The following is a 19743-nucleotide window of genomic DNA, read 5'->3' on the forward strand; positions in this document are numbered from 1 at the left end:
GTTTTTTACTTTGTGGCTGTCCTGATCCTCCACTGCATTATGTTCTTGGGGAGTGTTTGAGTGTTGTTCAGTATATTTTCATTCTATTATAATTTGGTATTATATATGGGTATTATATTGTTGTTTAGGGGCAATGTCAATCAGGAAGACAAATCATATCAATTTTATAGTTGACTACTAATACATGGTATATTCATTATTCTGTTTTAATAAATCATATTAAAGATGACAAGCACTTCTATCTGTTTTCCTTTACATATTCTTTAGTCTCTTTAAGCTAGTGCCTCTCATCTGACTTAGCTGAAACATATAACTCTGTGTCATCAACTTAACAGTGTAAGCAAATACCATACGTTTGTTATACTGCAAGATTTTTCTTTGTGGAGAAAAAGGACGGTGGCCTTTGTGCATGCACTGAACTGGCTTAAAATCAATCATGGTACGCTACACTTATCCACTTCCATTAGTCCCAGCAGCCCTCGAACAACTATGGGAAGCTCGGATTTTCACTAAACTGGACATAAAGAGTGTGTATAACCTGGTAGACATCAGAGAGGGAGACGTTTTCTGCATGTCGATTTGGATTTGTTTGCTGAGTATTAAAGATACAATTATTCTACTTCCACTGTGTCTGTACGTTCATTACATATATATTTAATATAATATATTTATTTATTTGTATGGTGTTTTTAACAATTCACATTGTCTCAAAGCAACTTTACAGGTGTATAGAAAAAGAATAAAAATAAATATATAAATAGGTCTAATGGGTCATTGCAAACTCTGAGTTCAGCACAGACCTAACACTAATTTCTTCCTGCTAAAGTCTTCAAATATTTGCTGATAAAGACCAGACCATACAGCTGCAACAATGGTGTAAAGAAGGCTATTGCTTCGCAAAATGATTCACTGATTCGAAGCTTTCGAAACACCACACGCTGGCGACACCTGCTGGCCAAGATATTATAAATGCAACGAGATCTAGGCCAAACATAATGGCAAAGCAATTGCAAATATCTTAACAGTTTAATGTTTTCAATACAATGTGCAAATCATTAAATAATATTAAATATTAGTGTTTTAGTTATGTTTAATGTGAAGACCAATTTACATGCAATTATTATCACTAACTTTTTAATTACTCTCACAAGTCATGAAAGCTGCCTATAATACATGCAAAGTGAAGGTGTAATGTTATGAATAAGGGAGACGAAGGAGAACTATTGGATGATAAGATAAGGTGCTTTTTTTGCATGTTGTTTCAAGCCTGTATGAAAGTGAACTTATGCTTTACTAAAATAAATCTGTGGCAAGAATAAAAACAAGAAAAATATATCATTATGAATTTTAAGTTTAATTTTTCAAGAGTTTTAGAACTTATATTATTTATCTGTCTGTCTGTCTGTGACCTTTTCTTTTTAAGAGCAATTAATATTTTCTCTTTTTATTGACAGACAAATGCAGAAAGCATAAAACAAACATTTAAGACAGAATTTATATAAAATATTTATAATAAAATTACTAATCTTTAATATTAATTTAAGATTTTACCTAAAATATTATTCTTTTAACCAATTCTGCGAGGAGTGTTTAGGGAAACACCATATAACCAAAAGATTCATATCATATTGAGTTGATTGTTTTAAGTGATAGACATCAGATTATTGATCAGAAGTGATACAAAAATACATATTATAATAAATAACGACTCAGAAGTGTAAAAACCTGTTTATTAGACTTGTTCTGACCAAGAAGCATGAAATATCCTCGAACACGCTCCATCATAAACACATTCAGGTCTACATTCAAACCTCAGATTTTCACCAAATCAGATCAGTTAAATAAATCAAGCTTAAAATAAAAAACACATTATAAACATTTCCCACATTCTTTCTCTTGTCTTTACCTACAAACAGTTTATTTACAAAGTATACAAAAGTCCAGGAAGTGACGGTGAGAATGTGTGAGTCTCTGAGTGTAGAAGAATATACACTGAAAGTGCTGTTAAGCGCGAGTGTGTCCTTACTGCACTCTGTACTTATAGAACCAGCAGAGGCCTTTAGTGAAGTTCCAGCCCAGTGTGACGGAGAGAACGTAGAGGAGTCCGAGCAGAGCGAACGGGTAGAGAAGAACCACCGTGTTCTTCAGAAACGGGAGAGCTGAAAAACACACAAGAGGTTGAAGTTCATAGCATGTGTATCACACCAATGTCTCAAAATTATATACAGTAGTATTTAAAATCTTAGTGGAAAGCTAATATTACTGTCATAAAAAAACTGTCCATCCAGGATTTCGTGGTCATGGTGGTAAATGCTGGATCAAGCAAACGTACAAGCAAGAAATATTTGGATGTGTTTTCAAGTTGTTTATGATTATTGTTGATTAGAGCCAAATTGTGTTGTGTGACATCATAATAAAACATGAATTCGGGGCGTAAACAGGCTTCAAACATCACTACAGCTATCAAAGGATCATTACACATGTGTCTACAGTGGTAGGAGTTTAAAAGAAGAATGCTGTGTTGTGTAGAAATGCTGCGAAAATCAAGCACAAAATGCCTCAAATGAAATCCTAGAGAGACAAAAAAACAGTTTATTTAACAAAGTAAAAGAAAATGTTGTGAGAACTGAACTGTGATAAAAGTGTTATAAAGAATTGTTGATGTTTTATTGTGTTGGAAGTCATCTGCTCCACCTTCTCATTGATTGTGGATTAAAGACATTTTTCCCTTTAGCAAACTGGGGAAAAATCTGATATTCAGTTTTTATGAAAGGTCCAAAAACGTTTAGAAAATCGGTGGCAACTTTCTTGCGTACATGGAAACGTACACACTCCCTGATCATTGGAGAATTAATCATTATGATTAGAGAGTTTGACTCCTAACCTTAAGGTTGTGGATTCGAGTTTCCCCGGCCACGACTGAGGTGCCCTTGAGCAAGGCACCGAACCCCCCCAACTGCTCCCTGGGTGCCGCAGCATAAATGGCTGCCCACTGCTCCAGGTGTGTGTTCACGGTGTGTGTGTGTTCACTGCTGTGTGTGTGTGCACTTTGGATGGGTTAAATGCAGAGAACGAATTCTGAGTATGGGTCACCGTACTTAGCTGTATGTCACGTCACTTTGTCACTTTCCCCCAGTGGGCGGCCTTATCTCCAATAACCTTATAACTGATCAGTATGTGGTTTAAATGCTTTACATTGATGGTTTATTTATTTATATCTTTAAATTCTGGTATATCTGGCACTTTATTACCTGTGGGTAGTGATTATATATTTCTTTTCTACATATATAATGTTAACATTTAGAATTGTGTGTTATTAAATGTTTGATATTGTGTAAAAGGTGGAACAATTTTAAATAGACCTTTATTAAAAATAAAAGTTGTTTAAGTGTAACAAATCACTACAGCATAATGATACGATGCTAAAATTCTAAGAAAACTTTTACTTGTCAACAGCCAGTCCTCTTCCTCACGTTTTATTCCTTGTATATTTTGCTACTATCACATTTGAACGGTATTTAGTTTCATAACATTCGTCACATAGACACACATGGGTGAGAAACACAGACGCATCTGGAGCGCAAAATGGAGGCTCACGGTCGCTTACCGCTATAGCCGAGGAATGTGATGTATACGTAGTATCCGATGGCGATCAGCCACAAGGTGTTGCCCACGAAATATCCAACAAACCAGTCGGAGTTGATCACCACAATGTCTGTAACACAAACACACTCATTTATGTATATCTGAACATCCCAATATACTGTCTGCTTCTTACTGTCAGAAAGAAAGAACGAAAGAACGAAAGAAAGGCATCGCTGCTGTACATGTACAAAAAATTGTTATAAAACAGCACCCTCTACTGCCCTCTCCGGGGTAAGGGTAAATCCACAACGTTCACAACAAGGTTTTCACACGTCAGCTGTTATTAGTGTACACACTGAACTTCCTGTGACTGCTGAAGTAATTCAGTTCAATTTATTTGTTTAGAGCTTTTAACTCTAAAGTTTTTAAAGCTTAAATTTTTAAATTAAGTTAGTATTTATCTCTAACATTTATCCCTAATGATCAAGTCTGAGGTGACAGTGTTGAGAAAAAACACATTTGGTCCTCATTTGGGTGACACTGGACAGGAAATAATGTAAATGTAAATAATGTCCTTTCTACAAGAGTTAAACAAACAAGAGCTTCTGAGGAACTAACAGCTCAGAGTCATTTCTGAGTTCTTTATAGACCCAACACTAAAGTAATCACAACCTCCAGTGTAAAATCTCTTGAATGAGGAAAATGTATTGTATACGCTAATGATCATGTTAAATGTACAGTATTATTGTCCATGAAACATTCATTTCATAATATATAAATATAACTGGGGGGCACGGTGGCTTAGTGGTTAGCACGTTCGCCTCACACCTCCAGGGTTGGGGGTCCGATTCCCGCCTCCACCTTGTGTGTGTGGAGTTTGCATGTTCTCCCCGTGCCTCGGGGGTTTCCTCCGGGTACTCCGGTTTCCTCCCCCGGTCCAAAGACATGCATGGTAGGTTGATTGGCATCTCTGGAAAATTGTCCGTAATGTGTGATTGCGTGAGTGAATGAGAGTGTGTGTGTGCCCTGTGATGGGTTGGCATTCCGTCCAGGGTGTATCCTGCCTTGATGCCCGATGTCGCCTGAGATAGGCACAGGCTCCCCGTGACCCGAGAAGTTCGGATAAGCGGTAGAAGATGAAGTAAATATAACTGAACACCACCACCCCCCAAAAACACACAAAAAAAAAAACACATTTCCAATACACAAAATCAGTCCCTGAAATTAAAATCCACATGTTTATAAAGTTTCTTTTTCTTCTAAAATAGTCCCACATTTCACTCTAGGGGTCTAGTTTGATTGATAGACAAGACAGACAGATGTACTTGAGGGGAAATTTGGATCAGACATATTTTTACACACAGCACGTCCTATTAGAGCAGCATTTTCTCTCTGATATGGTCGATACAACCAGGTCCCACTATCCAGCTACCAGGTGGGAGCACGAAGGCTAATACATACCTCGTCTGTGATCCCTGAAACCAGCAAACTTCATGTATATCACAGGATGCCGGAGAAAAGTGCTGATCTTATAGATGCCTGTGATTGGCTAACATCCCTGTGACAAAGAGTATGCCCCGCCCACTCTGAAAGTACAGCCGATTTTGATTCCTTGGCAAAATAACCCATAATGTCCTGACCATATAATTCTAACCACAGCCCAGTAATGCAACGTGAAATAATTCGTAAGTAATGTAATGCAGTGCGCTCACAAAATCGGCTGTATTACCAAAAGAAGTGTGTAATGAATGAATGAAGACTCACGGTTGATGAAGAACAGCTGGAGGAAGTGTAAGATGACTAGCAGAGGGTAGAAAGCGTTCAGATGCACGTCGAAGGCGTAGCCCCATTCCACATCGTAATCTCTAACGGGATGCTTCATCAGGTATTTATTACTGACAATCCTACACACAAACACACAGTTATAAACACGATAGTGTGCACAATCTGCATTACATGTACACGACTATATATATGACATTATGTTCATATTCAGTTACTACATCCAGATAAATAAATAAATAATGTACCTTAAATTTTTTTTTAGTGCTACATGTTTTATTGTATAATCACAATATCTAACTTTCTCAAATGCTGAGCTTGACCAGGATTTCTGTAAAGTCAGCTAAACTTTAGTATTATATCTTATTAAATCTAGTGTATTAAAGTGACAGTCAGTGATTTTAGCTAAAGTTAACAGAAGTTATTATTTTTTAAAACAGCTGGTGTAAAAGGGTGAAGCTTTCTAAACTGACAGACGACGTGATTGACAGGTGAGTAGAGACGCACACTTTTCTGGACTGGTTGGATGTCAGTGGAGCACGATGTGTGTTTTCTCTGCTGTCTACAGATTTTTTATTTTATGTTGCAGTAATATTGTTAATCTTTAAAAAAAAAAAAAGCAATATGGATGCTGAAGTTTTAAGAAATACTCACTAAAAAAATCACAACTTTAATTTACAAGCTCCCTGTTTCGTATTGTTTAGTGCTACACAGTCTGTCTAAAAGAAATGTGCGTAAATTTTCACGCTCATGTAACGGAGGCGGAGATATGTATTATACAAAATTCAATAAATGAATGAATAAATAAATAAATAAAAATAAAAAATGAAATATCTGGAATGTGTACAAATTATTTTAATATTTCTCATTGTGAGATTGTTTGGACTGTTTTTAGAGGCTTTTTACAAATTTCAAGCTTTCACACCTACTTTTTAGAAATAAATGCTGAAATACACACACACACACACACACACACACACACACACACACACACACACACACACATATATATATAAGCTGCCTATAAGACATGCCTGTATCAGCTTAAAATCAGTTGTAGTGTATGGAAACAGGTTTAGTAATCATGTGTACATCCATCAATCCATCCATTATAACAATTCAATTGAAGTGAACAGTCAAACAGAGTAATTTAAAAGGGAAAGTAAAAGATTTGCAACACTGTAAGAAACATCATAAATAACATAAATATAAACCCAGACTCCCTGCCTGTGCCTGACGCCCCCCTGGTATTCAGTGTGCTCCGACTCACCACATGAGCGTGGAGATGAGCAGGCCGACGCCGATGCAGTCGATGAACACGACCCACAGTAAGAGCTTCAGCGTCTCCACAAAGCCCATGTCTAACACCAGACCGAAGCCTACAGTGGACACTGATAGGAAAAATACACATTGAATAATAAATTTAAGTTTCTCTCTCTCTCACACACACACACACACACACAGCCATTTTCAATCCAATAATTTTGGAGATGTTAATAAGACTGAAAATAAGACTACTCTAATTTGATTCCCACATATTATTTCTTCCACTGAAATAAAATTTACAGTGGAATTATTGGGTTGGAATTTTCAAATTATGATCAGTGTGTGTGTGTGTGTGTGTGTGTGTGTGTACTGACCGCACAGCCAGATGCTGAGCAGCACGAGAAAGGCAGGGTCATCACGGGCCCACTGGTCTTTGTTCTGTTTGCGGTAGTGGAAGTTTCGGTACACTCTCTGCGGCGAGGTGAACAGGTAGAGCATCTGCCACATGGCAAAATCAAAGTCCATCTGTTTAAAGTGAACAAGGCGCCGCAGGTACTTGTAGCGCTTAGCACCGGCAGTGTGTCGAGCGGCATCGCGGGTGTTCAGGCTGCTGTTGGCCTGTTTCTGAGGGGAGAACACTGTGGTGGGCAACATACTGACACACACACACACACACACAAAATTACAACCAGAAGAGTGATATATTTTCATGCAAGCACATTGTAGCAAGTACATTCCCTCTGTTTACAGCCAACTAAAGTTTATTACTTAATTTGCTTATTACATAGCCAAGATTGCTTTTATTGTACAGTTCATTTGCTTATGACTTAAGTTCCTAATTATTATTTCTGATCTCAGAATCGGAATTAGAATCAGGATTATTGACACACAGAAGGAATTTGGTTCCAGCTGTTTGTGACTCTTAAAATAACACTATACATTTAGTTTGGACTATACAAGACAAAAACAGACAAAACAAGACAAAACAGATGATGTGAGACAATATAGACAGTACGAGTATTAAATATGAATACAGAATATATGACAGTTTAGTAATGTACATACAGCGTGAGAAGTGCATGGTAGTGCAAATAACTGTTGTGCGTCCGGTACGAGAGTTTACTTTAGAACTTTTGTACAATATACAGCAGCAATAGTGTGTGTAACATATACATATAATGCTGATAATCTCACTGCATTTTTACTTTTTATGTTTAATATCAAAATTACAATTTATTTTATTTGATACTACGTATATTCTTAGTGTCTGCACTTTTATTTAGAGTTATTACATAGAATTATTATTATTTTTTAGAAATACTGATAGTTATTATTCTTTTGATGTTATAAAATCAAATCTCAGAATCAAGACCCGAACCGTGATCTGGTATAAATGATTAAATTCTATTAATTTTATTCTTTATATTTTCCCCAAATCACAAATTATTATTGTTTAATACATTTTAACGCAAACCTCTGAAGTGCTAAATTATTATTATTATATATAATAGTATTATATATTATATTAATATAATATAATATTAAATATTATTATTGAATTAATATTATTAATTCTTCTTCTTATTATTATTAGATATTATTATATATTATATTAATATAATTATATATCGTATTATTATACATTATATATTATATTATATATAATATATTTTTATTATTAATATTAACAGAGGTGTCTATAACAGGTGTGAATACTAGAACTTAGTATTTTTAATAACATTAAAAATACTATACACCAGTATAATAATAAACACACCAGTCTGCACTATAGGACAGTTATAAAAGTTTAACAGCAAACACTTTGGTTCATCTGATTATTGTCCAGATCATTGATCATGAGAGCTGCTGCATTCACACCTACAAAGTAAACTGAATTAGTGACACTGTTTCCAGCCTGAGTTACAGGTAGTTTTATACCTTTACTGAACACATCAACAATGAGGAAATGACTGTGTGTATAAATGAGAGTACAGATTGTCCTTTATAACATTAATATAAAAGGTGAGTTTAAACACACGTTACTGATTGTGTCTACAACATTAATATAAAGGTGAGTTTAAACACATGTGACTGTGTCTATAACATTAATATAAAGGTGAGTTTAAACACATGTGACTGTGTCTATAACATTAATATAAAGGTGAGTTTAAACACATGTGACTGACTGTGTCTATAACATTAATATAAAGGTGAGTTTAAACACACACGTTACTGATTGTGTCTATAACATTAATATAAAGGTGAGTTTAAACACACGTTACTGATTGTGTCTATAACATTAATATAAAGGTGAGTTTAAACACATGTGACTGTGTCTATAACATTAATATAAAGGTGAGTTTAAACACACGTTACTGATTGTGTCTATAACATTAATATAAAGGTGAGTTTAAACACGTGTTACTGATTGTGTCTATAACATTAATATAAAGGTGAGTTTAAACACACGTTACTGATTGTGTCTATAACATTAATATAAAGGTGAGTTTAAACACGTGTTACTGATTGTGTCTATAACATTAATATAAAGTGAGTTTAAACACACGTTACTGACTGTGTCTATAACATTAATATAAAGGTGAGTTTAAACACACGTTACTGATTGTGTCTATAACATTAATATAAGGTGAGTTTAAACACACATGTTACTGATTGTGTCTATAACATTAATATAAAGTGAGTTTAAACACACACATGTTACTGATTGTGTCTATAACATTAATATAAAGTGAGTTTAAACACACATGTTACTGATTGTGTCTATAACATTAATATAAAGGTGAGTTTAAACACACATGTTACTGATTGTGTCTATAACATTAATATAAAGGTGAGTTTAAACACACACGTTACTGATTGTGTCTATAACATTAATATAAAGTGAGTTTAAACACACACATGTTACTGATTGTGTCTATAACATTAATATAAAGGTGAGTTTAAACACATGTTACTGATTGTGTCTATAACATTAATATAAAGGTGAGTTTAAACACACACATGTTACTGATTGTGTCTATAACATTAATATAAAGTGAGTTTAAACACACATGTTACTGATTGTGTCTATAACATTAATATAAAGGTGAGTTTAAACACACATGTTACTGATTGTGTCTATAACATTAATATAAAGTGAGTTTAAACACACGTTACTGATTGTCTCTATAACATTAATATAAAGTGAGTTTAAACACACATGTTACTGATTGTGTCTATAACATTAATATAAAGGTGAGTTTAAACACACATGTTACTGATTGTGTCTATAACATTAATATAAAGGTGAGTTTAAACACACACATGTTACTGATTGTGTCTATAACATTAATATAAAGGTGAGTTTAAACACACATGTTACTGATTGTGTCTATAACATTAATATAAAGTGAGTTTAAACACACACGTTACTGATTGTGTCTATAACATTAATATAAAGTGAGTTTAAACACACATGTTACTGATTGTGTCTATAACATTAATATAAAGGTGAGTTTAAACACACGTTACTGATTGTGTCTATAACATTAATATAAAGTGAGTTTAAACACACGTTACTGATTGTGTCTATAACATTAATATAAAGGTGAGTTTAAACACACATGTTACTGATTGTGTCTATAACATTAATATAAAGGTGAGTTTAAACACACACGTTACTGATTGTGTCTATAACATTAATATAAAGGTGAGTTTAAACACACATGTTACTGATTGTGTCTATAACATTAATATAAAGTGAGTTTAAACACACGTTACTGATTGTGTCTATAACATTAATATAAAGGTGAGTTTAAACACACGTTACTGATTGTGTCTATAACATTAATATAAAGGTGAGTTTAAACACACGTTACTGATTGTGTCTATAACATTAATATAAAGGTGAGTTTAAACACACATGTTACTGATTGTGTCTATAACATTAATATAAAGGTGAGTTTAAACACACATGTTACTGATTGTGTCTATAACATTAATATAAAGGTGAGTTTAAACACATGTTACTGATTGTGTCTATAACATTAATATAAAGGTGAGTTTAAACACACGTTACTGATTGTGTCTATAACATTAATATAAAGGTGAGTTTAAACACACGTTACTGATTGTGTCTATAACATTAATATAAAGTGAGTTTAAACACACGTTACTGATTGTGTCTATAACATTAATATAAAGTGAGTTTAAACACACGTTACTGATTGTGTCTATAACATTAATATAAAGGTGAGTTTAAACACACATGTTACTGATTGTGTCTATAACATTAATATAAAGTGAGTTTAAACACACGTTACTGATTGTGTCTATAACATTAATATAAAGGTGAGTTTAAACACACATGTTACTGATTGTGTCTATAACATTAATATAAAGTGAGTTTAAACACACATGTTACTGATTGTGTCTATAACATTAATATAAAGTGAGTTTAAACACACACGTTACTGATTGTGTCTATAACATTAATATAAAGGTGAGTTTAAACACATGTTACTGATTGTGTCTATAACATTAATATAAAGTGAGTTTAAACACACGTTACTGACTGTGTCTATAACATTAATATAAGGTGAGTTTAAACACACGTTACTGATTGTGTCTATAACATTAATATAAAGGGGAGTTTAAACACACGTTACTGATTGTGTCTATAACATTAATATAAAGTGAGTTTAAACACGTTACTGATTGTGTCTATAACATTAATATAAAGTGAGTTTAAACACACGTTACTGATTGTGTCTATAACATTAATATAAAGTGAGTTTAAACACACACGTTACTGATTGTGTCTATAACATTAATATAAAGGTGAGTTTAAACACACGTGTTACTGATTGTGTCTATAACATTAATATAAAGGTGAGTTTAAACACACGTTACTGATTGTGTCTATAACATTAATATAAAGTGAGTTTAAACACACGTTACTGATTGTGTCTATAACATTAATATAAAGTGAGTTTAAACACACGTTACTGATTGTGTCTATAACATTAATATAAAGGTGAGTTTAAACACACATGTTACTGATTGTGTCTATAACATTAATATAAAGGTGAGTTTAAACACACATGTTACTGATTGTGTCTATAACATTAATATAAAGGTGAGTTTAAACACACGTTACTGATTGTGTCTATAACATTAATATAAAGGTGAGTTTAAACACACACGTTACTGATTGTGTCTATAACATTAATATAAAGTGAGTTTAAACACACGTTACTGATTGTGTCTATAACATTAATATAAAGTGAGTTTAAACACACGTTACTGATTGTGTCTATAACATTAATATAAAGTGAGTTTAAACACACACGTTACTGATTGTGTCTATAACATTAATATAAAGTGAGTTTAAACACACATGTTACTGATTGTGTCTATAACATTAATATAAAGTGAGTTTAAACACACGTTACTGATTGTGTCTATAACATTAATATAAAGGTGAGTTTAAACACACGTTACTGATTGTGTCTATAACATTAATATAAAGTGAGTTTAAACACACGTTACTGATTGTGTCTATAACATTAATATAAAGGTGAGTTTAAACACACGTTACTGATTGTGTCTATAACATTAATATAAAGGTGAGTTTAAACACACGTTACTGATTGTGTCTATAACATTAATATAAAGGTGAGTTTAAACACACGTTACTGATTGTGTCTATAACATTAATATAAAGTGAGTTTAAACACACGTTACTGATTGTGTCTATAACATTAATATAAAGTGAGTTTAAACACGTTACTGATTGTGTCTATAACATTAATATAAAGGTGAGTTTAAACACACGTTACTGATTGTGTCTATAACATTAATATAAAGTGAGTTTAAACACACGTTACTGATTGTGTCTATAACATTAATATAAAGTGAGTTTAAACACACGTTACTGATTGTGTCTATAACATTAATATAAAGTGAGTTTAAACACACGTTACTGATTGTGTCTATAACATTAATATAAAGTGAGTTTAAACACACATGTTACTGATTGTGTCTATAACATTAATATAAAGTGAGTTTAAACACGTTACTGATTGTGTCTATAACATTAATATAAAGGTGAGTTTAAACACACACGTTACTGATTGTGTCTATAACATTAATATAAAGTGAGTTTAAACACACACGTTACTGATTGTGTCTATAACATTAATATAAAGGTGAGTTTAAACACACACGTTACTGATTGTGTCTATAACATTAATATAAAGTGAGTTTAAACACACACGTTACTGATTGTGTCTATAACATTAATATAAAGGTGAGTTTAAACACACACACGTTACTGATTGTGTCTATAACATTAATATAAAGGTGAGTTTAAACACACATGTTACTGATTGTGTCTATAACATTAATATAAAGGTGAGTTTAAACACATGTGTTACTGATTGTGTCTATAACATTAATATAAAGGTGAGTTTAAACACGTGTTACTGATTGTGTCTATAACATTAATATAAAGTGAGTTTAAACACACATGTTACTGATTGTGTCTATAACATTAATATAAAGTGAGTTTAAACACACGTTACTGATTGTGTCTATAACATTAATATAAAGGTGAGTTTAAACACACGTTACTGATTGTGTCTATAACATTAATATAAAGGTGAGTTTAAACACACATGTTACTGATTGTGTCTATAACATTAATATAAAGGTGAGTTTAAACACACGTGTTATTGATTGTGTCTATAACATTAATATAAAGTGAGTTTAAACACGTTACTGATTGTGTCTATAACATTAATATAAAGTGAGTTTAAACACATGTTACTGATTGTGTCTATAACATTAATATAAAGGTGAGTTTAAACACACGTTACTGATTGTGTCTATAACATTATTATAAAGTGAGTTTAAACACGTTACTGATTGTGTCTAACATTAATATAAAGTGGGTTTAAACACACGTGTTACTGATTGTGTCTATAACATTAATATAAAGTGAGTTTAAACACACATGTTACTGATTGTGTCTATAACATTAATATAAAGTGAGTTTAAACACACACGTTACTGATTGTGTCTATAACATTAATATAAAGTGAGTTTAAACACACATGTTACTGATTGTGTCTATAACATTAATATAAAGGTGAGTTTAAACACACGTTACTGATTGTGTCTATAACATTAATATAAAGTGAGTTTAAACACAAACGTTACTGATTGTGTCTATAACATTAATATAAAGGTGAGTTTAAACACACGTTACTGATTGTGTCTATAACATTAATATAAAGGTGAGTTTAAACACACGTTACTGATTGTGTCTATAACATTAATATAAAGGTGAGTTTAAACACACGTTACTGATTGTGTCTATAACATTAATATAAAGTGAGTTTAAACACACAAGTTACTGATTGTGTCTATAACATTAATATAAAGTGAGTTTAAACACACGTTACTGATTGTGTCTATAACATTAATATAAAGTGAGTTTAAACACACGTTACTGATTGTGTCTATAACATTAATATAAAGTGAGTTTAAACACGTTACTGATTGTGTCTATAACATTAATATAAAGTGAGTTTAAACACACATGTTACTGATTGTGTCTATAACATTAATATAAAGGTGAGTTTAAACACACGTTACTGATTGTGTCTATAACATTAATATAAAGGTGAGTTTAAACACACATGTTACTGATTGTGTCTATAACATTAATATAAAGGTGAGTTTAAACACGTTACTGACTGTGTCTATAACATTAATATAAAGGTGAGCTTAAACACACGTTACTGATTGTGTCTATAACATTAATATAAAGGTGAGTTTAAACACACACGTTACTGATTGTGTCTATAACATTAATATAAAGTGAGTTTAAACACACGTTACTGATTGTGTCTATAACATTAATATAAAGGTGAGTTTAAACACACGTTACTGATTGTGTCTATAACATTAATATAAAGGTGAGTTTAAACACACGTTACTGATTGTGTCTATAACATTAATATAAAGTGAGTTTAAACACACATGTTACTGATTGTGTCTATAACATTAATATAAAGTGAGTTTAAACACACATGTTACTGATTGTGTCTATAACATTAATATAAAGTGAGTTTAAACACACACGTTACTGATTGTGTCTATAACATTAATATAAAGGTGAGTTTAAACACACATGTTACTGATTGTGTCTATAACATTAATATAAAGGTGAGTTTAAACACACATGTTACTGATTGTGTCTATAACATTAATATAAAGGTGAGTTTAAACACACACGTTACTGATTGTGTCTATAACATTAATATAAAGTGAGTTTAAACACACACGTTACTGATTGTGTCTATAACATTAATATAAAGTGAGTTTAAACACACGTTACTGACTGTGTCTATAACATTAATATAAGGTGAGTTTAAACACACGTTACTGATTGTGTCTATAACATTAATATAAAGTGAGTTTAAACACACGTTACTGATTGTGTCTATAACATTAATATAAAGTGAGTTTAAACACACGTTACTGATTGTGTCTATAACATTAATATAAAGTGAGTTTAAACACACAAGTTACTGATTGTGTCTATAACATTAATATAAAGTGAGTTTAAACACACATGTTACTGATTGTGTCTATAACATTAATATAAAGGTGAGTTTAAACACACATGTTACTGATTGTGTCTATAACATTAATATAAAGGTGAGTTTAAACACACATGTTACTGATTGTGTCTATAACATTAATATAAAGTGAGTTTAAACACACGTTACTGATTGTGTCTATAACATTAATATAAAGGTGAGTTTAAACACACACGTTACTGATTGTGTCTAACATTAATATAAAGGTGAGTTTAAACACACATGTTACTGATTGTGTCTATAACATTAATATAAAGTGAGTTTAAACACACGTTACTGATTGTGTCTATAACATTAATATAAAGTGAGTTTAAACACACACGTTACTGATTGTGTCTATAACATTAATATAAAGGTGAGTTTAAACACACGTTACTGATTGTGTCTATAACATTAATATAAAGGTGAGTTTAAACACACGTTACTGATTGTGTCTATAACATTAATATAAAGGTGAGTTTAAACACACATGTTACTGATTGTGTCTATAACATTAATATAAAGTGAGTTTAAACACACGTTACTGATTGTGTCTATAACATTAATATAAAGTGAGTTTAAACACACGTTACTGATTGTGTCTATAACATTAATATAAAGGTGAGTTTAAACACACGTTACTGATTGTGTCTATAACATTAATATAAAGGTGAGTTTAAACACACACACGTTACTGATTGTGTCTATAACATTAATATAAAGTGAGTTTAAACACACATGTTACTGATTGTGTCTATAACATTAATATAAAGTGAGTTTAAACACACGTTACTGATTGTGTCTATAACATTAATATAAAGGTGAGTTTAAACACACACATGTTACTGATTGTGTCTATAACATTAATATAAAGTGAGTTTAAACACACATGTTACTGATTGTGTCTATAACATTAATATAATGTGAGTTTAAACACGTTACTGATTGTGTATATAACATTAATATAATGTGTTTTTAAACACACAGGTTACTGATTGTGTCTATAACATTAATATAAAGTGAGTTTAAACACACACGTTACTGATTGTGTCTATAACATTAATATAAAGTGAGTTTAAACACACGTTACTGATTGTGTCTATAACATTAATATAAAGTGAGTTTAAACACGTTACTGATTGTGTCTATAACATTAATATAAAGTGAGTTTAAACACACACATGTTACTGATTGTGTCTATAACATTAATATAAAGTGAGTTAAACACACGTTATTGTTTGTGTCTATAACATTAATATAAAGTGAGTTTAAACACACATGTTACTGATTGTGTCTATAACATTAATATAAAGGTGAGTTTAAACACACACGTTACTGATTGTGTCTATAACATTAATATAAAGGTGAGTTTAAACACATGTTACTGATTGTGTCTATAACATTAATATAAAGTGAGTTTAAACACACGTTACTGATTGTGTCTATAACATTAATATAAAGGTGAGTTTAAACACACACATGTTACTGATTGTGTCTATAACATTAATATAAAGGTGAGTTTAAACACACATGTTACTGATTGTGTCTATAACATTAATATAAAGTGAGTTTAAACACACACGTTACTGATTGTGTCTATAACATTAATATAAAGTGAGTTTAAACACACGTTACTGATTGTGTCTATAACATTAATATAAAGTGAGTTTAAACACACATGTTACTGATTGTGTCTATAACATTAATATAAAGTGAGTTTAAACACACATGTTACTGATTGTGTCTATAACATTAATATAAAGTGAGTTTAAACACACATGTTACTGATTGTGTCTATAACATTAATATAAAGTGAGTTTAAACACACATGTTACTGATTGTGTCTATAACATTAATATAAAGTGAGTTTAAACACACACATGTTACTGATTGTGTCTATAACATTAATATAAAGTGAGTTTAAACACACATGTTACTGATTGTGTCTATAACATTAATATAAAGTGAGTTTAAACACACATGTTACTGATTGTGTCTATAACATTAATATAAAGGTGAGTTTAAACACACATGTTACTGATTGTGTCTATAACATTAATATAAAGTGAGTTTAAACACACACGTTACTGATTGTGTCTATAACATTAATATAAAGTGAGTTTAAACACACACATGTTACTGATTGTGTCTATAACATTAATATAAAGTGAGTTTAAACACACACGTTACTGATTGTGTCTATAACATTAATATAAAGTGAGTTTAAACACACACATGTTACTGATTGTGTCTATAACATTAATATAAAGTGAGTTTAAACACACGTTACTGATTGTGTCTATAACATTAATATAAAGTGAGTTTAAACACACACGTTACTGATTGTGTCTATAACATTAATATAAAGTGAGTTTAAACACACACGTTACTGATTGTGTCTATAACATTAATATAAAGTGAGTTTAAACACACACATGTTACTGATTGTGTCTATAACATTAATATAAAGTGAGTTTAAACACACACATGTTACTGATTGTGTCTATAACATTAATATAAAGTGAGTTTAAACACACGTTACTGATTGTGTCTATAACATTAATATAAAGGTGAGTTTAAACACACACGTTACTGATTGTGTCTATAACATTAATATAAAGTGAGTTTAAACACACACGTTACTGATTGTGTCTATAACATTAATATAAAGTGAGTTTAAACACGTTACTGATTGTGTCTATAACATTAATATAAAGTGAGTTTAAACACACACATGTTACTGATTGTGTCTATAACATTAATATAAAGTGAGTTTAAACACATGTGTTACTGATTGTGTCTATAACATTAATATAAAGGTGAGTTTAAACACACATGTTACTGATTGTGTCTATAACATTAATATAAAGGTGAGTTTAAACACACACATGTTACTGATTGTGTCTATAACATTAATATAAAGGTGAGTTTAAACACACGTTACTGATTGTGTCTATAACATTAATATAAAGTGAGTTTAAACACACATGTTACTGATTGTGTCTATAACATTAATATAAAGGTGAGTTTAAACACACATGATGCAGACACATGATGATCCTGCTGGTGTTTTGTACACAATCCTGAGGCCTGTGTTTACATCTCAGACCCACAAGAAGAAACTCCACTAAACCTCAACAATCACATATTTCACCTTTACATTGTACTGTATATAAAAGCAGATAGTTTACACACCTGCTGCACCGACGGTATCGTCACAGCCGATCGGTCGGTTCGGGTTTTTCTTTCCTTGTGCCAACACCACGAAAATTAACACATCACAAATTTCAGCTGAAACACTTCCTGTCGCGACCTGAACACGTAGCCCGTGCGTCTTACGTCGTGGCGCCGTGACGTCATTACGCACGGCAGCTTTATGGGAAATGTGGTCGTGTCACGTCGTTATACGTTAGTTTATGTTCAGATTGTTATAATTTCAGTTTAACTTTAAAGATTTATTAGTTTTTATTAGTAAGTATGTATTTTAGTTTAGAGAAACACATGAATACACGGTGCACAAACATGCAATTTATGCATGGTTTATAGACAATAAATAATACAGCTGTAATAAAGCTGTGTGTTGTGTTTGTGTGTGTGTGTGTGTGTGTGTGTGTGTGTGTAGGTGTAAACATAATAAAGTGCTCACTGAGAGTAAACAGTATAACAGTATATAGCAATTTGTTCACTTTCTACTGTTTATATTATTCAGTGTTGCTAATGCAATTGATATGATCGAACCACCATCTCTGCCACCACCTCTGATATATGATTGTGGGTATCTGATGTATATCGTCGCTGTCGGGCGGAAACCTCGTATGTCCAAATTTGGTCAATTTCATATTTTTTCACATATCGATGCTATTGGTCAGTCCCCACGTGGGTCTGTTATTTTTACAAGTTATTAACCAATCTAAAGTCTTGAAAATAGCTTGAGCGCAAATCTCATGCTGTACTCAACTGTCCACCTCTTCCTCACTCCGCGGGAGAGCTTTGCGGCATATTTCTCCTTAATAAGAGTTGCAACGAATCAACACGTCTTCTGAGGTAAATGTCTTCAAAACACTAGGCTCAAATAAAAAAAAATCTTGACCCCCGCTAGTTCTGGTGCTCGTCTGAGGACAGGAATTTAGCGCAAGACAATCCACTGCAACGCGGACTAAACCCTGTGCACTGCAGATAAGGTACGCCGTTTTTTTCATTTCCTGAAAAATAACGGTTTTGGAGATATGAGGATTCCGCCCGACAGCGACGATATGCTGGTCACATTTACACCATTTCAAGATGTCACAGTCCTTTTGATGATGTTTGGTTAAGTTATAAATGATCCATTACAAAGATACATAAAGATAACATTCGAGGTCTACCTGTTGTTTTGAACTGTAGGCGGTCACATAAGTTTCTACAGACTGACACATTGGACTGAGGACTTTGATGTTTTGTTCCAGGTCATGGAGCTCTTGGT

At 32.1% G+C, this 19743-nt stretch overlaps 1 protein-coding gene across 1 annotated transcript; it reads right to left on the reverse strand.

Moving 5' to 3' along the window:
- Positions 1-1712: 1712 nt before the first annotated feature.
- Positions 1713-18634, reverse strand: unc50 (unc-50 homolog (C. elegans)). Its single transcript, XM_060867461.1, has 6 exons — positions 18477-18634; positions 7008-7288; positions 6638-6758; positions 5350-5489; positions 3608-3715; positions 1713-2159 (listed from the first exon to the last, which is right to left on the reverse strand). The coding sequence occupies exons 2-6, from the start codon at positions 7285-7287 to the stop codon at positions 2023-2025; spliced, it is 786 nt and encodes a 261-aa protein (XP_060723444.1). The 5' UTR covers position 7288; positions 18477-18634; the 3' UTR covers positions 1713-2022.
- Between the last annotated feature and the right edge of the window lie 1109 nt (positions 18635-19743).

This window comes from Tachysurus vachellii, chromosome 4 (genome assembly GCF_030014155.1).
Source record: "Tachysurus vachellii isolate PV-2020 chromosome 4, HZAU_Pvac_v1, whole genome shotgun sequence".
NCBI lineage: Eukaryota > Metazoa > Chordata > Actinopteri > Siluriformes > Bagridae > Tachysurus > Tachysurus vachellii.